The sequence below is a fragment of the Protopterus annectens genome, chromosome 5.part0 (assembly GCF_019279795.1).
Source record: "Protopterus annectens isolate FY-2018-M chromosome 5.part0, PAN1.0, whole genome shotgun sequence".
NCBI lineage: Eukaryota > Metazoa > Chordata > Ceratodontiformes > Protopteridae > Protopterus > Protopterus annectens.
In genome coordinates this window covers 1307623343-1307650524 of record NC_056735.1, presented here as the reverse complement: position 1 = coordinate 1307650524, position 27182 = coordinate 1307623343, and the positions used below count along the sequence as shown (strand labels likewise).

General features: G+C 44.5%; 1 protein-coding gene across 1 annotated transcript in view; it reads right to left on the bottom strand.

The window, feature by feature from the left end:
* PROS1 (protein S) overlaps window positions 1–27182 on the bottom strand; it is a 1920390-nt gene that overhangs the window by 866616 nt on the left and 1026592 nt on the right. The window contains exon 8 of the mRNA XM_044071115.1: window positions 23295–23416. Within this exon, the coding sequence (XP_043927050.1) occupies window positions 23295–23416 (122 nt within the window). The remainder of the gene's footprint in view (window positions 1–23294; window positions 23417–27182) is intronic.

Genomic DNA, 27182 nt, shown 5'->3' with positions numbered 1-27182 from the left:
AACTCTCCTTGGGGGCCTTAAATTGTTAGCTCCTCTCAGGAACTGTTTTATGACAGGGTGAGAAAATAGAGATGGGCTCAGTATTGTAGTCAGCTGAGATGGCAGAGGCATGAATTTTAATTAATGAGAAGGATAGGCCTTTGTGGAGTAGCTCTGCTAGGTAGATTTGAGGTAAGGTGGGCACAGCTGTGTCCTTTCCTTGAGACTGGCTCCAAGAACAATATCTTTTTCACTTTTCTGAATAGGATTTCCTAGTAGTAGGCCTTCTGGCCTCAAGGATGATGTCCAGCACTTGTTTGCTGAGGGTTGCTGGTGGTATATTCCATATTGCAGGGGATAAGCCAGGCTAAGGTTCAGGGTTTGCAGCTGTGGATGCAAAATTTGTCCCTCCTGCTGGGACAGCAGGGAGGGGGTCTGATGTACGTGCCAGGGTGGCACTGCTGTCAGACTGCGTAGGAGTGGGTACCAGTGCTGGCGTGGCCAGTATGGGGCAATAAGGATTGTCCTTGGCCTGTCCTGTTTGATCTTGAGTAGTACTTTTGAGAGGAGGAACAGAGGGGGGGGGAGGCATAAATTGAGAGGTTTTCCCATGTAAAGGATTGGGCATCCACTTTCCATGCTTGGCTGTGGGGATTTCTGGTGCAAAATTTGCTCAATTGATGGTTTTGGAGGGGAGGCAAAGAGGTCCACCTCTGGAGTCCCCCTCCTGTGGATTAGAAGTTTGAAAGAGTTGGGTTCCAGCTTCAACTCGTGTGGGTCCAGTAGATTTCTGCTTAAGTCATCTGCCAGTGAATTTTGTTTGCCTGGCAGGAATTGAGCTTGCAGGTACACTTGGTTGCTCAGGGCTGTGTTCCACAGGGCCATGACTAACCTGCAGAGAGGGTAGGAATGAGTTCCCCCCTGCTTGTTTATGTACCACATAACTGTGGTGTTGTCTGTCTTTATCAGGAGTTGTCCTGGAAGGATAAGGTATTTGAAGGCTGTCAGAGCATTCTGTACAGCTAATATTTGTTTTTGATTGATATGCAGGGGAATTTGTTCTGGGCTCCATTTGCCTTGAATGCATATGTCTGCCATGTGAGCCCCCCACGCATAGTCTGATGCGTCTGTTGTCAGGGTGTGGGCAGTGAGGGGTTGAGTGAAAGGGAGTCCCTTGTTGTGGTTGCATGCCTCTGCCCACCAAAGGAACTCTGCCCTTAGACAAGGAATGATAGGAATCATTGTTTCCAGGTCCTAAGAATGTTGACACCAGATACTTTTTAAGTACTATTGAAGTTTCCTCATATGTAGTCTTGCATATGGAATTAGTAGAATGCATGAGACCATGAACACTAGGGCTTGAAGTATTTTTCTTGCAGATAGCTGGGTTTTGGTGGCCATTAGTTTGAAGTTGTTTGTCAAATAAGCCTGTTTTTCTGGAGTGAGGAATGCCATCTGGGAAGTTGTGTTCAAGCTTGCTGCCAGGAATACAATGTTTTGTTTGGGCACCAGATGTCCTTCAAGAATGCAACTGCAGTCCTTACATATGGGTTGTCCTGCCTCAGGCAGCCCTTCGGTCAGCCGGATTCCAAAGTCTGGGTCTGGCGTCGGCTGATGTCGCCTCCTCCCCGACGTCAGAGCGACTGGGGTATAAAAGCATCAGTCGACGCCATCTTCTTCAGTCTTTTTTGCTGCGCGGTGCCCGAAGCAGAAGCAGTTCGCAAGTGCCGGTCGGTCAGCTCCTGTGTTTTCAGTTACCGAAGTCATCAAAAAGCTAAGTACCCCGTTGGGGAACCTTTTCTTGCCTCAGCCAATGTCAGATAAAACTGCAAAAGATAATAACTGTTTGTCTTGTGGTAAACAAATACCTCATAAGGACTTCCATTCTTACTGCCTTCCCTGCCTTGGCCCAGACCACGACGTCTCGGCCTGTGCTTGCTTCAATAAGCGCACTCTCAGGCGCCGGGCAGAATTTGCTGTAGACTTTTTTGGGGAAAATTACTCCTATATCATGCCGTCGGAACAACCGACATCTATTATTTCCAAAAAACGGACGGACCAGGACCGACATTCTCGGCCCGCAACTTCCACCGACACCACGCCAAAACCTACCGCGAGTGCATCGGTCTCCTCGGAGCCAGTAATTCAACCGCTCCAGACCAACGACACCGCTTTACCGCACACTTCAATCCCGGAGGCTTCCCCGGTGCCAGTTGTTGATTTTCCTCCTGAAACCGTAACCCAAGTTTTACCTGACACCATACTGGTGGACAAAGTTACTCCTGCACGTGGGGCAGCTAGGCCTCCAGTGTTTATGTCCATCAAGGCCTACACATGTGCTAAGGCTGCCAACCAGGCTAAGTCTCTCCCTCCTAAATCTTTTTCTCAGGGCCCCACTTCTGATAAACATATCTTGACTTTAGCTGCAGATCTTATTTCATTATTCAGAGGCTCTCAGGCTCATCCAGACAGGAGTTCTCAGCCACCTGCAGACAAAAGGCCTAGGGTTGAGCAGACAGATGAAGCCTCTGGTGACTCAGGTCATTCAGATTCCCAGGAAGAATCCTTCCAGGCCTACGAGGATTCTGATGCTGATGAATCTATTCCCTCTGCCTCTCCTCCTGAGGATATTCCCTTCGGGGAAATTCTCCACTCCATGAGAGAGCATTTTCAGTGGCAGGGCCAGGATTTCTCCGACTCCAGGAAAAGGCTTGACTTTCCTTAAGTTACCCCAGCATAGGCCTTTAGCTATTCCACCTGTGTTAGATGTTTTGGATGATGTGTACTCAGACTCGAGTGCTTCTCCTGATTCTCTCCCTACTGCCCCTGTTAAGCCAGACAGATATTACAGGGTTCCTGAAACTCATAAACATCTCTTTAAGGCCCACTCTGTTGACCTAGAAACTATTTCCCAGGGGCCCAAGGGAGTGGCCACTTCTACGGCCAAAAATTCTTTGCCCGCTGACAGGGAATCTAGGTCCCTGGAGAGGTGGGGCAAAAAAGTTTATACCTCAACCACCCTTGTCTTTTTCATATGTTTCAGTATCAGGATTTCTTGATGGATGATTTGCAGAAAAAGTTAGCCTCTCCTGAGCCTTTAGATAGAAAGGCCTTGCAGGATTTGGTTCATAATACTCAGCAGGTTAGCAAGCATTTTCTACAGTGTGGTTATGATGCATTGGAAGCTTCATGTAGAGCAGCTATGACAGGGGCTGTTATTCATAGACATGCTTGGTTGAAAGAACAGGCATTGCCAGATCATGTTAAAGTAAAGCTTCTAGATGCACCTCTGGAAAAACACAAGCTATTTGGTGCTAATGCTCAGGATGTGTTGAAATCAATTGAGGAAAAGGATAAATCAGTACAAACAGTCAGAGATTTCCTCCAGGTTCAGCCACCAAGGTTCAGCAGGAATTCGCCTTCGAAGAATTGGTCCTTTCCAGACACTGACAAGTTCCAAAGGGGAAAAAACAGGCATGCTCGAGGTAGAGGGCAATACCGAGGCTCCTACAGGGGCCGCCAATGGCAACCGACTAATCAGAGAAGTGGCACAGGGACTTCTATTGCATCACAGGGACGATCACAATGACTTGACTTTGACACCGCCGACCAAGGCTCAAAGAGAAGCACCTTTTGGCGGAAAATTATCCTTATTTTCAAGAAATTGGCACGTTTTAACAAAGGACAAATGGATTCTGGACATAATAGACCAAGGTTACAGGTTCCACTTCCATACCTTACCAACAAGACAAGGCATGCCAAACTTGCCACAAAATCAAAGGGCAGAGGCACTCATACAGGTTTCAAAGCTGCTACAAATAAAAGCAATAGAAAAAGTTCCTCCTCAGGAACAAGGCCAGGGATTCTACTCAAGACTGTTCCTTGTTCCAAGAAAAGAAAAGCAATGGAGACCTATACTGGACTTGTCCGCTCTAAACACTTTCCTCATTGTGCCAAAATTCAAAATGCTGACGTTACAGCAACTTCTTCCCATGCTGGGCAAGGGGTCTTGGCTGGTTCCGCTGGACCTCAAGGAGGCATACCTGCATGTCCCAGTCAGACAAAGTTGCAGAAGATACCTCAGATTTCTTGCAGGGTCAGAGCATTATCAATTCTCAGCATTGCCTTTTGGCTTATCTACTGCGCCCAGAGTATTCACAAAATGCCTGGCATCAGTAATTGCACACTGCAGACTCCAGGGGATACAAATATACCCATACCTGGATGACTGCCTTATACAAGCGGACAGCAAGCAAGCCTTGATAAGAAACTTGAACTATGTCATTCACTTGCTACAGGCTTTGGGATACACAGTCAACATTCAAAAATCAAGACTACTGCCATTCCAACAAATAACTTTTCTAGGAGCCAAACAGGACACAAACTCACAAATGGCTTTTCTCACAGAAGAAAAACAAGAACAATTACCACATTACTTCAAAAGCCTAGCAAAGCTCACCCAGATGACTGCAAGGAAAATCCTGCAGGCTCTGGGTTTCATGGCATCTTGCATTCTTCTGATTCCACTGGCAAGACTACACATGTGAAAAATACAATGGTACCTAAAAAGTTTATGGTCTCAACACAGCCACAGCTTAGAAGCAATTATTCCACTCATTCCATGTCTACAAAAGGAATTTTTGTGGTGGGCACAAGCAAGCCAGCTAAACAAAGGCATGTCTTTCAGCAAACCCCAAACAAGCCAAACCATTACAACAGACGCCTCGGATCATGAATGGGGGGCGCACATGGAGGGCAGATGCATTCAAGGGCAATGGGCAACCCGGGAACTGCATCTACACATCAATCAAAAAGAGATGTTGGCTGTGATTCATGCCGTCGAGGCCTTCAGAAAATTTCTTCAGCAAGGTCAACTGCTAATAAAGACAGACAACACCACTGTTATGTGGTACATAAACAAACAGGGAGGCACTCATTCTTACCCCCTCTGCAGGCTAACAATGACTCTTTGGGAAAAGGCCCTGAAACTGAACATACAGTTGCAATCTCAGTTTGTTCCAGGCAAGGACAATGTTCTGGCGGACAGTCTAAGCAGAAACATCTTGGATCTGCACGAATAAGAAGTTATGTACCTACCATAACGTTCCATGTTAGTTGTCTTCTCTCGCCTTCTTTCTTGCTTGATGGGTTCGGAGCCGATCCCTCGGCTCCGACTCGGCACTTGCTAAGCTCGAGAGTTTCTTCCACCAGCTCGAGGCAGCCCCATATCCCATGATGCAAGGCGGTAAGTACCCAGATCTCGTTTGTTAACAAAGGGCAATAGCACCAAGCATACAATACTTCCCAAAGGAAGAAGAAACTTACAGATGTAAAATGGACCAGGTCTGAATGGTCTTTAGCATAATAGTTTCTTATACAAGGTCTGTCCAGGCCAGAGGGAAGGAGGGAGGGTCGCAAGAAAGAAGGCGAGAAGACAACTAACATGGAACGTTATGGTAGGTACATAACTTCTTAATGTTAAGTTGTCAATCTCGCCTTCATTCTTGCTTGATGGGACCGTCCTAGCACCTCTATCCTGGGTGGCTCAATGTAACAAACTCTTGAGGACTGTAGAGCCAAAACTGGCTCTGTCCCTGGAGGCCAAGTCCAATTTGTAATGGGAAACAAAAGTGTGAGGAGTGGCCCAAGTGGCGCTGCACAAATAGTGTCCAAAGGCAGTCTAGCTTGAAAAGCTGTGGAAGTAGCTAAACTCCTAGTTGAATGTGCTTTAGGTTTTGAGCACAGCTGTTTTCCCCTGATGGTATAAATTTCAGTGATGACCGAAGAAAGCCATCTGGACAAAGTCACTTTAGAAACAGGAAGGCCTTTTTTATTATCCATAGGAAACAAAAAGTTGATCAGATTTTCTAAATTTTTTGTTCTGTCCAAATAATATCTAAGCTGACGGTGGGCGTCAAGATAATGTAGCTTTGTTCAGCTCTATCTGAATAGTTAGGAAAAAATACAGGGAGATCAATGGATTGATTCAGATTGTTCTTTGAAGCGACCTTAGGTAAAAAGGATGGATTAGTTCTCAAAGATACTCTGTCTTTATGAAAAATCAAATAGGGGGGTCGAACCGAAAGAGCATGAAGTTCAGACACCCTCCTGGCAGATGTAATAGCCACTAGGAACAAAGTTTTCCAAGAAAGATATTTCAGGGAACAAGAAACAGCTGACTCGAAGGGGGGAAGAATCAAGGATGTCAGCACTAAATTTAGATCCCACTGAGGAGGAGGATTCCTGATTGGAGGCTTTAGTAGGAAAATTCCTTTCAAGAAGGCCCTGCAGAGCCTATGGGACATAATATTATGATCTGCTATCCCGACATGAAAATTAGAAATAGCAGCCAACTGAACTCTGACTGTGGAAGAAGAGGAGCCTGCATGAAAAATCTCTGCTAAGAAGTCCAGAACTGCCTGAACAGGGGCAGTAAAAGGATCAATATTTTGGGCCTTAGCCCAATAAGAGAAACGCTTCCATTTGCTTGTGTAAATCCTCCTGGTAGAGGATTTTAGTGAAGCTACTATGATGTCTCTAACTGGGTTAGAGATCAAAGGAAGCCTGGCTAAGGAAGGAAGTGGAGCAACCATGCTGTGAGGTTGAGAGAAGGGATTGACCGGTGCAGCTGACCGGATTGGTGAATCAGTAGATCTGGCACTGGGTCCAGATGCCACGGCTGCACCAAAAGGTGATGATGGAGGAACGGAACCAAACTTGTCAAGGCCAGTAAGGGGCAATGAGAATCAATTTGGCTCTCAAAGCGGTAGCTTTCTGGATCACCTGAGGGATCAGAGGAAATGGAGGGAAGGCATAAAAGAAGTCCTGGGGCCAATCCTGGGTCAGAGCGTCTCTGGGGATGGCCTGATAGAGGAAGAGGCTGAAGAAGTCTGGACATTTGCTGTTTTGGGGAGTAGCAAAAGATCGCAACATGGACGACCCCATTCCAGAAAAATCTCTTCCGCTATAGATTGCTTGAGAGACCACTCGTGAGGCATGAGAATAGCTCTGCTCAATCTGTCCGCTACAATGTTGGTTTTCCCAGGGATATGCGTTGCTACCAGAAACCGATGAGAGGAGATTGCCCATTGCCATAGTCTGAGCGCTTCTCGACACAAGGGGTAGGACTTGGTTCCGCCCTGTTTGTTGATATACCAAACTACAGACATGTTGTCTGTGTGGACTGCAATTGTCCCTACGGGAAGAAAGTCGTTGAGGGCTTGCAACGTTAAAAGCACTGCTCTCATCTCCAGGACATTTATGTGCAGATGGTACTCGAACGGTTGCCACGTCCCATGAACCATCCTGCCCTGATAATGACCCCCCCCACCCGATCAGGGAGGCATCCGTGGTGACAGTGGCTATCGGGACGGAGGTACAAAGCACCTGCCTTGGTGAACCTGAGACAAGTGATCCACCAAGCAAGATGTTCTTTGATGTTTGTGTCACCAGAATCTGGTGACGCATTGGGAGTTGCTGGTATGACCACTGTGTGAACAGCATCCACTGAAGGAGGCGCATGTAGAATCGAGCCAGGAAGAAGAGTAATGGCCGCAGCCATGAGACCTGATACCTTTAGAACCATTCTGGCCTGTACTTTCTTGCTGGCCAGAATGATCCTGACATGAGTCTGAATGTCTGAAACTCTTTGTTCTGTAAGGGTAGCTGACATCCGAACAGTGTTTAAGTTTGCCTATGAAGGTAATAGACTGGCAGGGCGATAAGGATGACTTTTCGAAGTTGATTGAGATGCCTAAATGAGAACAAAGGTCTATTGTGTAATCCCTGGCTTGTATAAGCTGATGCCTGGTGGTGGCTGACAGGAGCCAGTCGTCGAGATACGGAAACACCTGGAATCCTTGGCGTCTCAGGTGAGCCGTGACCACTGCCATGCATTTGGTGAACACTCTGGGGGCTGTAGTGAGACCAAAGGGCAGGGCTCTGAACTGGAAGTGACTGGACCCCAGCCGAAGCGGAGAAATCTCCTGGAGCGTCTGTGAATTTTGATGTGATAGTATGATCCTGAAGATCTATTGAGCACATCCAGTTGTCCTTCTGTAAGAAGGGCAGAATTGACTGAAGAGTGACCATTGAATCTTGTCTTCCTGACAGACTTGTTGAGTCTGCTGAGATCCAATATTGGTCTCCAGTCTCCCGTCTTTTTGGGGACCAAAAAGAACCTTGAGTAGATTCCGGGCTCTGAATGGTCTATTGTAACTGGCTGAATGGCTCTTATGCAGTAGTTTTGCGATTTCTAACTCTGCAATCTCCCTTAGACCGGGTGGTACATCTGGAAGGGAACTTGAGGGGAAGGGACTTTCCTCGAAAGGAATTATGTAACCCTTGGATATGATCGACTGTACCCATCTGTCTTGAGTGAGGGAATGCCAGGCTTCTGGGTACAGTGATAATCTTCCCGACTGCCTCCAAGGAGGGACAGCCGAACAACACCTCAGGGATGCTGAAAGGGCTTATCAGAGAGGCTCCCTGTTTCCCTGGTTCTTGGACCCCCTCTGCCTCTAGAGCGTCTGTTGTTGTTACCCCTCTGCCTCTAGGGTAAACTGACCACGTGAATCAGCGTGACTCCTTGGGATTTGGAACCACATCTTCCCACCCTTCTGTCCTTTGGGATAAGGCCTAGAAGGGGTGGAAAAATGGACTCCAACAGCAGAAAGAGTCTTGCCGTCCTGCTCACACCTGGTCAAGGTTTCCTTCACCTGAGGGCCAAACAAAGCTGACCCATCAAAGGGAGAATTTGTGAAGGACGCCTTAAAGGGATCCAAAATCACATAGCCGCATCCAGGCTTGGCGTCTAAGAGCCACACCTGTGCTCAGCTGCTCTACTGCTCCATCCGCAGCATAAGATATTAGCCGCATGGAGGAGTTAGCAATGGAATTGAGGGTTCCTAGCTGAAGCAATCTTTTCTTGAGCCCCTGCAGCTGTAGGATCCTGAACTACTTCTCCCAGCTCCTTCAGGATATCTCTCTGGAGTCTGGTGAAGTGACAAAGATAATTCAGCGAGCATAGCAAAGGTCGCTGAGGAAAACATCCGCTTGCCATACCTATCCATGGTCCTAGAGTCCTTATTAGGAGGATGGACGGTGCGGAAGGATCTGCAAGTTCCTTTTGGTGGCCGCAGCCACCACCATGGCATCAGCGGGGACACCCTTGGTAAGGAATTGTTTGTCACTGGCAGTGATAAATTTTGAAGGCCTCCTAGGGACTGGCTCTACAGAGTCAGGAGCTGCCCACGCCTTCGTGCAATAACCTGCATAAGGGGTGAAGGCGGAGACACCCAGGAGGTGGAGGGCCGAGATCCAAACGCCTCTAGGTATACTGACTCATCCTCAGAGGGGGGAAATTCCTTTTGTTTGGGTTGGGGCCCCAGGGGCCTTACCATCCATGGGGGGATTTTTCAAACCCGGGGGTTGAAATCAAGGCCTACACATGTGCTAAGGCTGCCAACCAGGCTAAGTCTCTCCCTCCTAAATCTTTTTCTCAGGGCCCCACTTCGGATAAACATATCTTGACTTTAGCTGCAGATCTTATTTCATTATTCAGAGGCTCTCAGGCTCATCCAGACAGGAGTTCTCAGCCACCTGCAGACAAAAGGCCTAGGGTTGAGCAGACAGATGAAGCCTCTGGTGACTCAGGTCATTCAGATTCCCAGGAAGAATCCTTCCAGGCCTACGAGGATTCTGATGCTGATGAATCTATTTCCTCTGCCTCTCCTCCTGAGGATATTCCCTTCGGGGAAATTCTCCACTCCATGAGAGAGCATTTTCAGTGGCAGGGCCAGGATTTCTCCGACTCCAGGAAAAGGCTTCGTACTTTCCTTAAGTTACCCCAGCATAGGCCTTTAGCTATTCCACCTGTGTTAGATGTTTTGGATGATGTGTACTCAGACTCGAGTGCTTCTCCTGATTCTCTCCCTACTGCCCCTGTTAAGCCAGACAGATATTACAGGGTTCCTGAAACTCATAAACATCTCTTTAAGGCCCACTCTGTTGACCTAGAAACTATTTCCCAGGGGCCCAAGGGAGTGGCCACTTCTACGGCCAAAAATTCTTTGCCCGCTGACAGGGAATCTAGGTCCCTGGAGGTGGGGCAAAAAAGTTTATACCTCAACCACCCTTGTCTTTTTCATATGTTTTAGTATCAGGATTTCTTGATGGATGATTTGCAGAAAAAGTTAGCCTCTCCTGAGCCTTTAGATAGAAAGGCCTTGCAGGATTTGGTTCATAATACTCAGCAGGTTAGCAAGCATTTTCTACAGTGTGGTTATGATGCATTGGAAGCTTCATGTAGAGCAGCTATGACAGGGGCTGTTATTCGTAGACATGCTTGGTTGAAAGAACAGGCATTGCCAGATCATGTTAAAGTAAAGCTTCTAGATGCACCTCTGGAAAAACACAAGCTATTTGGTGCTAATGCTCAGGATGTGTTGAAATCAATTGAGGAAAAGGATAAATCAGTACAAACAGTCAAAGATTTCCTCCAGGTTCAGCCACCAAGGTTCAGCAGGAATTGGCCTTCGAAGAATTGGTCCTTTCCAGACACTGACAAGTTCCAAAGGGGAAAAAACAGGCGTGCTCGAGGTAGAGGGCAATACCGAGGCTCCTACAGGGGCCGCCAATGGCAGCCGACTAATCAGAGAAGTGGCACAGGGACTTCTATTGTGTCACAGGGACGATCACAATGACTTGACTTTGACACCGCCGACCAAGGCTCAAAGAGAAGCCCCTTTTGGCGGAAAATTATCCTTATTTTCAAGAAATTGGCACGTTTTAACAAAGGACAAATGGATTCTGGACATAATAGACCAAGGTTACAGGTTCCACTTCCATATCTTACCAACAAGACAAGGCATGCCAAACTTGCCACAAAATCAAAGGGCAGAGGCACTCATACAGGTTTCAAAGCTGCTACAAATAAAAGCAATAGAAAAAGTTCCTCCTCAGGAACAAGGCCAGGGATTCTACTCAACACTGTTCCTTGTTCCAAGAAAAGAAAAGCAATGGAGACCTATACTGGACTTGTCCGCTCTAAACACTTTCCTCATTGTGCCAAAATTCAAAATGCTGACGTTACAGCAACTTCTTCCCATGCTGGGCAAGGGGTCTTGGCTGGTTCCTCTGGACCTCAAGGAGGCATACCTGCATGTTCCAGTCAGACACAGTTGCAGAAGATACCTCAGATTTCTTGCAGGGTCAGAGCATTATCAATTCTCAGCATTGCCTTTTGGCTTATCTACTGCGCCCAGAGTATTCACAAAATGCCTGGCATCAGTAATTGCACACTGCAGACTCCAGGGGATACAAATATACCCATACCTGGATGACTGCCTTATACAAGCGGACAGCAAGCAAGCCTTGATAAGAAACTTGAACTATGTCATTCACTTGCTACAGGCTTTGGGATACACAGTCAACATTCAAAAATCAAGACTACTGCCATTCCAACAAATAACTTTTCTAGGAGCCAAACAGGACACAAACTCACAAATGGCTTTTCTCACAGAAGAAAAACAAGAACAATTACCACATTACTTCAAAAGCCTAGCAAAGCTCACCCAGATGACTGCAAGGAAAATCCTGCAGGCTCTGGGTTTCATGGCATCTTGCATTCTTCTGATTCCACTGGCAAGACTGCACATGTGAAAAATACAATGGTACCTAAAAAGTTTATGGTCTCAACACAGCCACAGCTTAGAAGCAATTATTCCACTCATTCCATGTCTACAAAAGGAATTTTTGTGGTGGGCACAAGCAAGCCAGCTAAACAAAGGCATGTCTTTCAGCAAACCCCAAACAAGCCAAACCATTACAACAGACGCCTCGGATCATGAATGGGGGGGCGCACATGGAGGGCAGATGCATTCAAGGGCAATGGGCAACCCGGGAACTGCATCTACACATCAATCAAAAAGAGATGTTGGCTGTGATTCATGCCGTCGAGGCCTTCAGAAAATTTCTTCAGCAAGGTCAACTGCTAATAAAGACAGACAACACCACTGTTATGTGGTACATAAACAAACAGGGAGGCACTCATTCTTACCCCCTCTGCAGGCTAACAATGACTCTTTGGGAAAAGGCCCTGAAACTGAACATACAGTTGCAATCTCAGTTTGTTCCAGGCAAGGACAATGTTCTGGCGGACAGTCTAAGCAGAAACATCTTGGATCCGCACGAATGGAGGTTGCATCCAGACATTTTTTCACAAATAACTCATGCATGGGGGAGGCCGGACATAGACCTCTTTGCCTCACACCTCAATCATCATTTGAAGAAGTTCTGCTCGAGGACACACCATCCTCAAGCCTGGAAAATGGATGCTCTCTCCTTCAGCTGGAACTCTCTAACAATCCATGCATTCCCACCTCTACCATTAATGACCAAGGTGTTACTGAAGATCAAAGCAGAACAACCGAAAGGCATTTTGATAGCTCCAAACTGGCCAAGACAGCACTGGTATCCATTATTAAGGAGCATAACTCGCACCGAGCCGTGGCCCCTGCCTCAATGGCCTCTGCTTCTGACTCAGCACAATTACAGGACGTCTCATCCCAACCTGAAAACATTACAGCTGACAGCTTGGAGGGTTCCATGACTTCTCCCCATATCTCTCTCTCCAAGAAAGTTCAAGAGATCTTACTGGAAGCATGCATACCTTCCACCAGAAAAACTTACTCAGCCAAATGGAAGAGATTCAGCATCTGGAATGCCAGCAAGGGTCAGGATGCAACAGTAATGAGCATCCCACAGATACTAGAATACTTGGCAGAAATGCCACATAATGGCCTTTCATATTCTTCCATAAAAATACACGCTTCAGCTATTTCAGCAAAATACAACAGTGATCCACCTGTGTTTTCACATCCTTTGCTAAGACAGTTTCTAAGAGGGATTAAGAATATCAAACCTCCCAGAAAACCACCAGTGCCTGCATGGGACCTCAACTTCGTGTTGGAAAAATTAACTCTCCCTCCTTTTGAGCCAGCAGCATCTTCAGAATTGCAATTTCTCTCCTGGAAAACAGTTTTCCTGTTGGCAATTACCTCAGCAAGAAGAGTCTCGGAGATACAGGCCCTCATGGCAGTACCTCCATTTCTCATTTTTCATCAGGACAGAGTTTCCTTAAGAACCAATCCTTCATTCATGATAAAAGTGATATCCAGGGTGTCTCTAAATCAAGCAATTCACTTGCCTACCTTCTTTCCCAATCCTCAAAATAAAGGAGAAAAGCTGCTGCACACTTTGGACATACACAGACAATTGCACTACTACTTGGACAGAACAAAAGCCAACAGAAAGTCTGACCAACTATTTGTAGCTTACGCTGCCGGAGTACAAGGAAAGGCAATTTCCAAACAAACAATTTCAAAATGGATTGGACACTGCATCAGATTCTGTTACTCTTTCCATGGAAAAGGTGTGCCAGCCAATATCAGGCCACACTCCACCAGAGCTATAGCCACCTCCACAGCTTTTTTAAGAGGGGTGGCTACAAAGGACATTCTAGAAGCTGCTACATGGAGCTCCGTGCATACATTTTCCAAACACTACAACCTGCCTTTATATTCCAGATCCCGAGCAGGCTTTGCTTCGGCAGTCCTGCAGGGCATTTTAGCTACACCATCCTTATCTTAGATCCTACCACCCCCAGCTTGGCTATGGTATTCAACCCATATGTAAGGACTGCAGTTGCATTCTTGAAGGACATAGTACAGTTTTGTACCTACCATAAATGTAGATGTCCGATAGATATGCAACTGCAGTCAGGTTTTCCCTCCCTCCTACCCCTCTGTAAATTATCCTTTTTGGGTCCACTCCCCTTTTCCAAATTGGTGGGGGAAACCTGTTATGGTGTATCTGTTTATTACTGTTGTGCATGTCTGGAATTTTTTATCCAGTCTCTAATTTTAGCCTTCTTTGGAGGGCACCTGGCATCTGGGGCAAGAAACACTGAAGAAGATGGCGTCGACTGATGCTTTTATACCCCAGTCACTCTGACGTCGGGGAGGAGGCGACATCAGCCGACGCCAGACCCAGACTTTGGAATCCGGCCGACTGAAGGGCTGCCTGAGGCAGGACAACCCATATGTAAGGACTGCAGCTGCATATCTATCGGACATCTACATTTATGGTAGGTACAAAACTGTACTTTGTGATTTTCTTTCATTGATGGTGCACCCCAGACAAGTTAGGAGTCTCTTTACAAATGCCAGGTGCTGAAGTACCAATTCCTGACTGTCCATCTGAATCAGGAAATCATCCAAGTATGGGTAAATTTGAATATTTCTCTGCCTGCAGTATACAATGGCTGGAGCCAGGCACTTTGTGAATACCCTGGGTGCAGTAGATAAGCCAAAGGGAAGTGCAGAAAACTGATAGCGCATACAGCCTGCCCTGAAATGTAGACATTTCCTGCAAGATTCCCTTATGGGGATGTGCAGATAAGTTTCTTTTAAGTCTAGGGTGACTAGCCAGGCATCCTTGGCTAGCATAAGAGGAAGCTGTTGCAGAGTCAACATTTTGAATTTTGGGACCTCTAGGAAGGTGTTGACAATTGACATATCTAGGATAGGGTGCCAACAGCCCTCTTTTCTGGGCACCAGAAATAGTCTGGAGTAGAAACCCTGTCCCCTTTGCTCTATTGGCACAGGTTAAATAGCCCTGATACTGAGAAGAGAAAGTACTTGCTTTTGAGCCTTTGCCCACTGGTTTGGAGGAAGGTCTGGCAACCCACTTGGGGTTGGCAGTGAGTGGAAGTGGAATCTGTATCCCTGGGATACAATGTTTAGGACCCATCGGTCCTAGGTAATGGTCATCCAGTTTTGTGCATTCAGGGCGAGTTTTCCTCCTAGGGGTGCAAGAACTTGGGCTTTGCTGAGAAGGAAGACAGACAAGTCATTGTGAAGTTTATCCATAAGGGGGTAGCTTACCACTCCCTCTTTTAGAGGAGGGAGCACTCCATAGTTTAGATCTCTGCATACCCTGGGACTGTAGTCTTGATGGCCTGTTGCCTCTGGGTTTGGACTGAGAATGCCTGGGAGGGACTGGAAAGAACCAGTTTTTAGAAGACCAATGCCTACTGAATCTAGGTGGCTGCACCTGTAAGAAATCTTTACCAGTTTGCATAGATTTATCTTTTTCCTCTAACTTTTTAAGAACTTCTTCTGCTTTTGTACCAAACAACCTTTCCTGGTTTAATGGAGCATCAAGTAAGTTTGCTTTGACATGGTCTGGCAAGATTTGCTCCTTCAGTCAAGCATGCCTTCTCAGTACAGACCCAGTGACAGCAGCCCTGCAAGATGCTTCTAAGGCATCAAAACCACACTGCAAAGTATGTTTACTAACTTGGTTTATAGAATGAAGTAACTGTTGTAAATCTTTATTCCAGTACAATCTGGAAGCAACAACATTTTTTGTTTAATTAGTTCCATAATATGCTGCTGGTACTTCAACATGTGAAACTGGCAATTCAAAGTCCTGATGGCAAGAGTTGCAGAGGTATATACCTTCTTACCCCATCTGTCTAAAGCTCTAGAATTCCTGTCTGAAGAGGTAGGGTTTTTGGCTGTAGTAGCCTTAATGCCTTTAGGTCTCTGGGAAATAGTCTCTGGATCTGTAGTGGGATTCTGTACCTGTCAGGCTTTCTAGGAGCTGGTGACAAAAGTATCAGGAGTAAGACTGGATTCCATGAAGACATCATCTACAATGTCCAGGACAGGGGGTATAGCTAGAGGCCTGTGCTCATGCAAGTCTAAAAATTCTCTGTCTCTCTTTTTGGACTGAGGGTAGCCCTGGCATTCCCAGTGGAAATGCTCTCTTACAGTATGCAAGGTTTCACCAAAAGAAAAGTCCTCTGGAGGGGAGGCAGAGGGTATGGAATCCTCTGCATCTGAATCCTCACAGGTAGATAAGGTATGTCCTGGTAATCAGAGGAATCAGAGTCATCGGACTCATGGTCTGTAGAATCAAAAGGAAAATCAATTCTTTGTCTTTTACAGGGGGAAGGCTGGCTTCCCCTAATTAAAGTTATAAGGTCTTCAACCATTCTAAGCATTTATTTCTATGGCAAGGGAGCTTGTCATCGGTTTTCTAGGTGTAGTGCGAACTTTGGGCCTGAGAAACCTGGTATTTTTAGTCAAAAATGAAGCTGTTGGTTTAATGCAAACATTGGAAGGTCGGAATACACCCTCAGAAGCCGGTGCCTGCACAGTGGCTCTGGACCCATCTAAGGTAGAGACAGCCGCAGGTTCCATAGTCGAAGAAGCATCTCGCAGCATACTGGACTTTGAATGGGTCTCAGCAGAGGCCTGCGAATCTGTAGAAGTGGGTATCAGGGGCTGCGAAAGCGTATCACTGAGTACCGGCAAACTGGAGACTAGCTTAATGGAAGCGTCGTTGACAATTTTGGACCTATGTGGTCTGTCTCTGTCTTTATCCTTACGTTTTTTCAGAAGATCGACAGTCAGATGGGTTATGGAAGCCATTTCAGAAAATGGAGAATGAGAGCAAAAGAATTTAGTGGCAAAGATAGCCCTATGACGAATAGTTCGGGTGTTAAACAAGGCACAAAACCTACAGCGAGGAACGTCGTGGTCTAGGCCTAAATAGATGATGCAGTAAGAATGAAAATCTCTGTGAGGTATTTGCTTTCCACAGGCAAGTCAATTGTTAACTTTTTCTGACATCGGTTAGAGCAAGAAAAAAGGATCCCCAATGGGGTACTTAGCTTTAGAAGGCTTCAGGATTGAAACTCGAAAAACGAAAATTCCCGGTAGCGGCCGACCGGCACTTGCAAACTGCTTCTGCTTCAGGCTCCCATGTGGCAAGAAAAGCTGATGCAATGGTGTCGGCTGCATGTTTTATACCCCTGACGACCTGACATCATGGAAGAGGTGACAGCATCTGACGCAGAAATCCCAAGAATCTGGTATTCGGGCCGACTGAGGGCTACCTGCAGGCAGATAACCCAAGTGTGATGACTGCAACAGTGAAATACAACATCCCATTGGTCCTTGGTAATGGTGGCTCAGGTGCTTGAGTGAAAGGAGAGTTTTCCACCTGGGGTAAGTGAAGGTGGGCAGAGGGGAGGTCAGGAGGAGGTGAGTCATTGTGAGTTCTTACCATAAGGGGGTGGCTTAGAACTCCCTGGTTTTGAAGTGGAGGTAGTCCACTGTTTAGATCTCTGCATTCCTTGGGGTTGCTGACAAGAGTGCATAAATGTACAGGCTTCTTGCACTGTCCGGGAATCAAACCCAGGTCATCTGCTTGGAAGGCAGCTATGCTCACCACTATACCACCAATGCTACTGTTTCCACTGGTCCTAGGCTGGGCCTGTTTACTCAGAGAAGGAAAGGACCAGTGCTTGGAGGGAAAATGCCTGCTGAACCTAGGGGGCTGGACCTAACTGTCTGCATAGATTTCGCTTTTTCTTCCATCATTTTAAGACCTCTTCTGCCTTAGTGCCAAATAAGTTATCTTTGTGCAAGGGTGCATCCAACAATTTAGATTTGACATGGTCTGACAGGGGTTGTTCCTTAAGCCATGCATGTCTTCTAATGACAGATCCAGTGACTGCTACCCTGCAAGAGGCTTCTAGTGCATCAAAACCACAGTGCAAGGTGTGTTTAGTTGCTTGACTTGCAGAATGCATTAAGTCTTGTAAATCTTTAGATTCTGCCCAAGCAGGAAAGGAGGACATTTTTGTTTAAGGAGTTCCAAGAAATGTTGCTGATATTTAAGCATATGAAACTGACAATTTAGTGCCCTGATAGCAAGAGTAGCTAAGGTGTATACTTTTTTACCCCATCTGTCCAATGCTCGGGAATCCCTGTCTGAGGGAGTGGGATTCTTAGCAGAGGTTGTTTTAGTCCCTTTTGGCCCTTGAGAAATGACCTCAGGGTCAGCTGTTGGACTTTTCAAAAGATATTTGTGTGAGTCAGGGACTCTGTAGTACATCTGGTTTTCTGGGAGCAGGAGGTAGGGCATTAGGAGTCAAGCTGGATTCAAGGAAAACATCATCCACCACATCCAGGACTGGGGGGATGGTCAAGGGTCTGTGTTGCGGAAGATCTGAGTCTGTGTTGCGGAAGATCTAGGAATTCCTTGAGTCTCTTTTTAGACTGAGGGTGGTCCTGACTCTCCCACTGGAAATGTTCCCTTAAAGTATGCAGGGTTTCCCCAATGAAAAAATCCTCTGGGGGAGAGGCTGAAGGAATAGATTCCTCAGCATCAGAAACCTCATAAGTGGAGAGGGGCTGCATGTCTTCATAGTCAGATGCATCAGATTCATCTGACTCTTGTTCAGACAAAACTACTGGGGACAGATCTCTTTTCCTTTTTGAAGGGGTAGCTTGGCTTCCTCTGATCAACATGATAAGGTATTCTGCCATTTTAAGCATTTGAGAGTGAGGCAAGGTAGCAGGCACCTGAGGGTGGGTAGTCGGTTTCTTGGGTGTGGTTCGAGCCTTGGGCCTAAGGAACTCAGTTGTTTTCGAAAGAACTTTAGTTGTGAAAGAAGATGTCGGTTTGGGTTGAGATTCGGAGGTGCGAAGGACTTCCTCGGAAGATGGTGCCTGCTCAGCGGCTCCAGACCCATCCAAGGTAGAGATGACCGCAGGATCCTTGGATGAAGAAGAGTTTTGCAGCATACCAAACTCCAAAAAGGTTTTGGTAGTGGCCTTCGAATCAACTGAAGCAGGCATCAGGGGCTGCAAAAGCACCTCACTGAGTACCGGAGGACTGACGACTAGCTTAACAGAAGTGTCGTCGGAAGGTTTGGCCATATCCTGCTGTCTGTCTCTGTCTTTATCTTTACATTTTTTTCAGAAGATCTGCTGTCGGATGGCTTACCGAAGCCATATTGGAATTTGAGGACTGTAAACAAAAATATCTGGCTACAATAAGGGCTCGACAACAGATAGTTCTGGCATTAAAGCACAGAAGCGATAACAGGGGACGTTGTGGTCTGGGCCTAGGCAAGTGACGCAGTAAGAGTGGAAGTCTCAGTGTGGTATTTGCTTTCCACAGGTGAAACTATTATTAACTTTTTCTGACATCGGTTTTTGCAAGAAAAAAGGATCCCCAATGGGGTACTTAGCTTCAGAAGACTTCAAGTTCAATTCGGAAACGAAAACTCAGGTAGCGGCCGACCGGCACTCGTGCGAACTGCTTCTGCTTCAGGCTCCACGGCAAGAAAGACTGATGCCAATGGCATCAGCTGCCTTACTTTATACCACTGATGACCTGATGTCAGTCCTCAAGTGACAGCAACCGAAGCAGAAATACTAAGTCTCTGGTATTTGGGCCGGCCGAGGGCTACCCTGGCAGGGATAACCCAAATTTGATGATTGCAACAGTGAAACATGAAGAAAATCTGTCTGAATTCTAGAAGAGAAGAGAACACTGTCTCTGCTACCTCAAAGATAGAATACCCTGGGGAGAAGGAAGCCGAAAGAGAGGAGAAGACATGATTCTGGGCCATCAGCTCCCTCTGACCCAAGGGCAGCTCACCCAAGGCAGAAGGCATAGCCAAACTGTCCAGGGATTGCTCTAACAGCTTCAGAGTTGACTTTAGCACCACAGCGTCAACAACAGTGCTTTGGCTCTGAGAGTCATCTGGCTTTGTCCAGTCAGAGAAGGTATCGGATCTGAAGATACAACCATCTTCGGATTCCAATAAAGACATCCAGGAAGGCTTGGATCCAAGGGCTCCAAAGTCAAAGGATGGATCAGAGAAGGAACCGAGATGGGTGGAGTGATTTTAATAATTATGTCCTGACCAAAAGCGGTAGGAGCTGGGAAAACTCTCATCTGTATCTGCACCAACAGTAACTTCTCATCTTTCTGTCTGCATCTACCTCTGTAAGAACAGGAAGAAGAAGCTAATGAGGGAGACCTAGTGTCATCACCACTCTAAAATGGAGAATGTAGCACAGAGGGGACCAGGTACAGAGAGGATGCATAACAGGTCTGGGGGAGCTCTTTCAGCTCTAATAGAACTGGATCTGATGAGATAGACCTTGTATCCGAAACAGTTGGATCAGAGGATTTGGTCTTCAGATGTGATCATTTTGAAATCTTCCGGGCCGACTCCTTGTTTGGATCAGTAATAGTAGTAGAAGATCTGGACAGTTCAAGTAGTCATTTTCTCGACTCTCTTTGGCCTACCTTGGAGGGTTGAGCTCCAGCCAGTAATTGTAAAAAAGTTGGTGGGAGACATCTCTTCAGAATCAAGTTATTCTTTCCATTGACCAACGCCCTTGGATTAAAAGATTTACATTTGTCACAAGGGACTTTCAAATGGGCAGGGCCCAGACAATAGACACAAGAGTCGTTGGCAACAGACAAAGGGATCTTGTGCCCACACTCTTTACACTTTTTGAAACCCGAAGGTTTGTCAGCCATTATAATTGTAAAAATAATGGCAAAGGAAAATAAGGCAGAAAGGTTTACTTTTTTTTAAACTGTTAGGAAAGAAAAGAAAACTACCAATGGTAGTAAGAATTACCGAAAAGGTGAAAGAGAAAGTAGGGGAAAACTACCAACAATGGCATCAAATTAGAGAGAAAAACACGCAGGGATAAGGCAGGCTAGCTTACAATAATTTATAGTAGTACAAAAATAGAAAATATATTAGAAAGATAGAAAGGTATAACACCAAAACTTTTATAACTCACTAAATGCTCAAGAGCTGACAACAAACACATCTGTACAAGAAGGCAGCAAAAGAGATCTGAGATATGGAGAGGGACTACAGCATTATGGGTAAGGGAGGAGCTTGAGAGTTTGCAGTAGCCACAAGCTGTAAAAAGCGGCAGAGTCGGAGCAGACGATCAGATCTGAACCCACATGTTGAGGAACAAATTAAAATTGATATCAGATATTTTCAGTGATATAGCAGTAATTTATATTTGTGAAACATTCATCTTCCTGTTAGTAGCAGAAAGAAATGCAAAGTCTATACACTGAAAAAGTCCTGACCACTCTGGCAGGAGGAAGTACATTTTGGATACTCTGGAACCTGCACTGGTGCTACTGTCAGAGGCTCAAATCAGTTATGCAGTGCTTATGAAGAGAAAAGGTAAGCTATAAGCATATTTAAAAAAACAGCAAATGCATACATTAGTTCAAAGGAAGGTTAGAGAGCAGATGAAATTTGTTAGAAAAAACTGATATCTGCTGAAATAATATTGTGAGTTGTATGATTAAATACTTTCCTCTGTTTAGTAGACATTCTTGTAAATAGTTGATTTGTTACTTGTTGATGTACGATTTTATTATTTTCTTCTTTCGGCTTTTCCTGGTTAGGGGTCGCCACAGCGGATCACTTGTCCGCTCATGATTGGCAGTACAGTTTTACGGTGTTGAGTTGCCAACCCGGCACCCAACCTTCCACAGAAGGCACACACACATGCACGCACTCATGTCTAGGGCCAAATTAGAGTGTCCAATCCACCTACAGCATGTCTTTGGGATGTGGGAGGAAACCGGAGCACCCAGAGGAAACCCATGCAACCACAGGGAGGACATGCAGACTCCGCACAGAAGGCACCCCAGCCGAGGATCGAACCGGAAAACCTTTTGCTGTGAGGCAACAACGCTAACCGCTGCACCACCGTGGCCACCTTGATGTATGATTTTATTACAATACTTGTATATTGTTTTTCTTTTTTTTTCTGTTTAGACGATTCGTTAAGAAAAAGAAATAAAGAGCTCTTGGTTCAATGACAAATACTTCTTCTTTTTATACCAACATAAATATGGTACTGTACTATCTAAATACTACAGATCTGAGGTTATTTGGGGAGAATTAACATCACATTTAATATTAAACAAAACACAGCAGAAATCATTTTGAATTCTTCTCAAAGGCAAGACATATTTTACTGGAGTCTAGCTTAAAGTCAGACAAGCGCTTGCTAATTAAAGGCAAGCTCGCTTCCTGTTGTTTTTAGGGGAATGACTCAAAGTAGGTTCAAACCTTAATCTATTATACAAGTGTTTGTCCTAATGACACTACCAAAGAAAAGTGCTGAATTAAATAAATAAATAAGAAAGGACCTTTTCAGCAAACTCTGTGCAACTATCTACCACTGTCATTTTCTTGCCTGCAAGGTTAGCCAATAAATTTTCTCTCCACTTACAATGGGTAAACAATTTAAACCTCTGACAACTGCACCAGTTGTCACATTCAAGTCCATCTCCAAAACATTATACTCAATGCTAGTATGGGTCTTGGTGGTATACACAATACTAGTGTGGGTCTTGGAGATCTAATGGCCAAGTAGACACTTACTGTGATGTTTAAGCATGAAGCTACACAACTTTACTGATGACAGCAGAGATACACAGCCGAACTGTGTGAGCAGCAAAAAACAAGGGGTGTGGTCTAGGGATGCACACGTTTATGTATAGAACACAATGTCAAAGCATGCATTGATATAGCACACAAACATCTACAAGCATGGGATTTTACAGAAAGATTATGTCAAATTCTGGATGATAGAGAAGGAATACCACACTAAGGACCCATTGGGGATGTCGTCCCTCTTAAACTTTCTACAATTTTACATTATTTCATCATGGTAGTCTGGAAAATAGTGCTTCCTTGGCCCAAGTTGTGCTTATTTGAAATGGGTCAATTTTCTAACACATCATCTTAGTTAATAAATATTAAACATATAAAATGCCTGATGTAATATACAGGTTTTCTTTTCCCAGCAGACAGGAGCTTATGGCTTCATATGATAATGTCATTGCTGATCACAAACGTTCCCTTTAAGCACAAGAGTTGTCTAGGGAGGCAGATTGTAGACCAGTAAATCATTCAGTTCATCGTGTAAAACATTACTCTAAACTACTTCTGAGAATGAGACTTAAATTTACTTTCCTTGTAAAGGATAGGTAAAGAATATATAGATATATAGATATAAAGAAAAGTCTTTGTCAACAGCTACAACAAAGTGACAATGGAAGGAAGAAATATGAGAATAGTGAGGCAAAGTGCCAAAGGTAATGCTAAACACGTTTTAGTTTTATTGAGTGGAAACATTTGGTAATGTTTGCAAAAAGCGAGAGTTAATAATTAGTATAAGAAATCTGTAATTTGAAGGAACCAAAATTATGACTTAGAAGCAATATTACGAAGAGATATTATTTAATAAAATAAGCAAATACAATGCTGCTTCGCTCTACACAACACAATTTTTAAAAATGAGCAGGCTTTAAGGAATGCTTGAAAGAGACTACTACTAGTTTACCATCTAGGCTTGCATAGTTTTAAAATATATACTGTTACTTACTTCACAGTTCTTCATGTCTTCTGCTAACTTCACTCCAACTTTTCCATCACAATAGCAGGAATAACTTCCATTTGTGTTCACACAAGTTTGTGAGCAGATATTTTGATCACATTCATTTATATCTATAGTGAGAAAAACAACTTTCATTACATCTTTATTCATTGCCCCTGCTTCACCAGTCCAATTTCCAGTACACCACTGCAGCAAACATGACTAGGCAACTGGCATCAAGTCCTGCCACCACCACATTTTGTATGTACCCTCTACATTCACTGTAGACCCATGCATCACCTCCAAAAATATGAGCGGTCCTTACGGGTTTTTATATAACACAAAATGTGTTGAATAAACTCGGATTGTTGGCGAGTGAACCATTCCAATATATCAAAGGTATAACACCCCACCACCCAGATGATTATTATTTAAACTCTATGGCAGTGCATTCCACTGCCCAAATGTAACAGAAACTCCTTTCTTTTACAACAATTAGACTGTAAATACAATATTACTACTGTATCTACCAACATGGTTCAGGTGCTAACAATTACAATCATCAAGCAAAACATTTTATGATATTAAGTCTGATTTTGCACAGTGTAACTGGTAAAAAACATACTTAATGATGTATTATCCCACAGTCTAAGAGCAACTCATCCCTGCTGTAGTGACATTCAAGCACTGGGAAATATTTTATTTGCTTACATTTTTCTGACAGGATGCACTGCAAAACTTACTGCAATGAAAGGCATATGTTGCCAATATATATATATATATATATATATACACAACATATATCTGCATATCCAATACTCTGGTATCACTTCCTGATCACCCTCTACCCATCAGGCACTGGATTTTGCAAGAGCATCAGTGGAGGGTCACTTTTTTAAAAACACCTGCATATTCATGTTATAAACTATAAGACTTTGTGATATTATTTTACACTAGGTGAACATAATACAGCTTTTGTCAGGCACTCAGTCTAACAGGAGATTTTAGACTACACTTCAGTCTATTTATGTCATATGGGGAGTTGCACTATTTGGCACTATCCTTGCTTGAGATTTCTTATCAATCACCAGTAACCTTCACCTTACAGTCTATGATTGCTCGGTCAAATGGTCAGTTCCTATTTGAAGCTCTGTAGAGAGGGGTCAAGACTCAGTCCTCAAACCCAGAGTACCTGAAGAGAGAGTCTAAGTGTGTTAGGAATTTTCCATAAATGCAGACGTTTGAGTGCATTCGCTGTTGTAGCCATCATTATTAGGATATCCTGCCTGCAAGTAGTCTAACCAGTGAGCCAATCTTCCAGAACAGATCCTTCATCCACATCAGTTCTAAGAGGGGCACCAGCTGCTGACATTTTCAGATCTTACTACCCTGGCAAAAACAGGACACAAGACCCTAGCTCTTGAGCCTATCCAAGAGGATGCAATCCCCTGAGATAACGGTCTGTCCCATAGGTCCCCAAGCCCCCTCTACAGAAAGCATGACAGGGTCAAACAGGGAGGTGTGAAACTTGCTAGGGAGATTAGAGGAAAAGTGGGAAGGGGATCCAATGGGTACCCACCACAACCCAAGCTCAAAGGGCAACAATCAGGGGAAGGAGGTAGGGAACATGGATGGAGGCAGTGAGAGTACTTGAAAATCTACTTTTATGGTAACCTCCTTAACACAACTATATATTCACTACTGCAGTAATCGGAAGATTCCCATAGCAGTTATACAGAGAGAAAATGGCAGTAAGACAAAAATCATAGGATATCACTGCTTGCAGGATGGCTAAGGCAAATCTTGTCCTAGTTCCAGAGGCAATCTCTAGACTGTAATATAGACTGTAATGCTTGAGACCTGCATGCACTGATGACCAGGTGGCTATTTCTAAACTAAACTGGATGCTAATCCCCACACTGGGGAACTCTATGATGGCTAAAGTGTCTCTCATTGAATGGGCTTTGACATGTCCAGAAATAGTTCTGTCATAAGCAGAGAAGCTGTAACACATGCAATGTGCAACCCATTTATGGAGCGTCTTATTTACTGACTGGTTTTCTCTCCTTGTCCTTAGCCAGGGTTACAAAGAGCTGGACTGTCCAGCTAAATTCTATAATCCTGTGCAGGTAAAAATCTCAGTTGTTTATGAATATTCAGGGAATGCAGGGCTCTCTCTCTCTCCTTTGTTTTAAAGGAAACTCTGCTCCCTCCTACTGTTTAATTCAATCCTTAGGTTTCTTTTTCCCCTGCAGAATAGTTCCAGTATCGTGTAGGTACCAGAAACCTGTTTGTACTTTTTAAAATTTTCCTTTCCTTGTCTTGGAAGCAAAGAAAGGGAAAGCCCACCTACTTTTTTTAAGCTTAACTTCTCATATACTCTGCAGAGGAATTTTACACACACACACACACACACACACACACACACACACACACACACACACAAATTTTGTTATTTATAATAAAGTTAACATAGAAGAGTTAAGCGTTAAGCATTATTAATGTATACATTTTATTAAATGTTGATTAATGTTTGACTTAGCCACATTATGTCAATATCTTTATGTCAGTATTTTTTTCTTTGTATTGCTAAGTGCATTTATGACTTGTTATCTTTGTCAGTGTAGCCAGAGTCATGGCTGAAAAGGGTCATGGGACCAGTTCACTTTCCTGGTTACAAAGTATAAATATATATGAAATAGAAAAAGGGGGGATTAAAATGCATTTCCCTCAAAATAAATTAAAGAGCTAGTAAAGCACATTTTAATTCTGCATCACTCATTAGAGAAAAAAAATGTCTCACTGAAGGCACTGGGAAGTAGCAGATAGACATACTTTGAAGTCCTGCTACTTGTTGCATGAGAGTGTGGGGGAAGGTATGTCAATTCCTTTAGAACTACAAAAGAATAAAGCTTGCTATTTACTTACTTTCTTTTGCTGAAAGTAGCTAAAACAGACACATAAATGAGGTTCAGTCAGAGGAAACATAGAAGTAGCTCTGTTACAGAATTTAGATGTTTAGATTAGATTAAACGCCATTTTCTTCAGTTTTCCTTGCCCCACATGTCAGGTGCCCCCAGAAGGAAGGCAATACATAAATTTGTGTAATGAAGCAATGCAATATAATCAAAATACAGTAGTTGCAAGCAAATACACCATAAAAGAATACCCCAATCAGGTTATATGAGGAGGTGTTAGCCAATAGGCATGTCCCAAGAGGGAAAGGAGGGAGGGAAACCTGGACTGCAGCTGTATTAGCACTCGAACATCTACATTTATGGTAGGTACAAAACTGTACTATGTTCATCGTGCATACAGCTGCAGTCATAATAGATGGGTAGAATCCCAAAGCTAAGAAAGGGGTGGTAGGCACTAGGTGGAACTAGGAGGGGCCAGGATGCCCTGCAAGACTGCAGTGGCAAAGCCTGCTCTAGTTTTGGAGTATAATGGTAGGTGGTAGTGCTTGGAGAAGCTATGCACAGAACTCCAAGTGGCTGCTTCCAATATATCTTTGGTAGGAACTCCTCTGAGGAAAGCTGCAGAGGTAGCTGTGGCCCTTGTGGAGTGAGATCTGATGCCTGTAGGTACAGTTTTGGCATGAAGAGAATAGCAAAAGCGTATGCAGTGGGCTATCCATTTTGAGATTGTCTGTTTCGAAATTGGCTTTCCTTGAGCTCCTACAGCATAGGACACAAAGAGCTGTTCTGATTTTCTGAAAGGCTTTGTTCTGTCCAGATAATAACGGAGTTGTCTGTGGATGTCCAAGGAATGTAGTAATCTCTCCCCTTTGTTTTGAGGATTAGGATAAAAGGTAGGTAAGTGTATGGCCTGATTCAAAGCTACCCTGGATACCACTTTAGGCATAAAGGACAGATTGGTTCGTAAGGAAACTCTGTC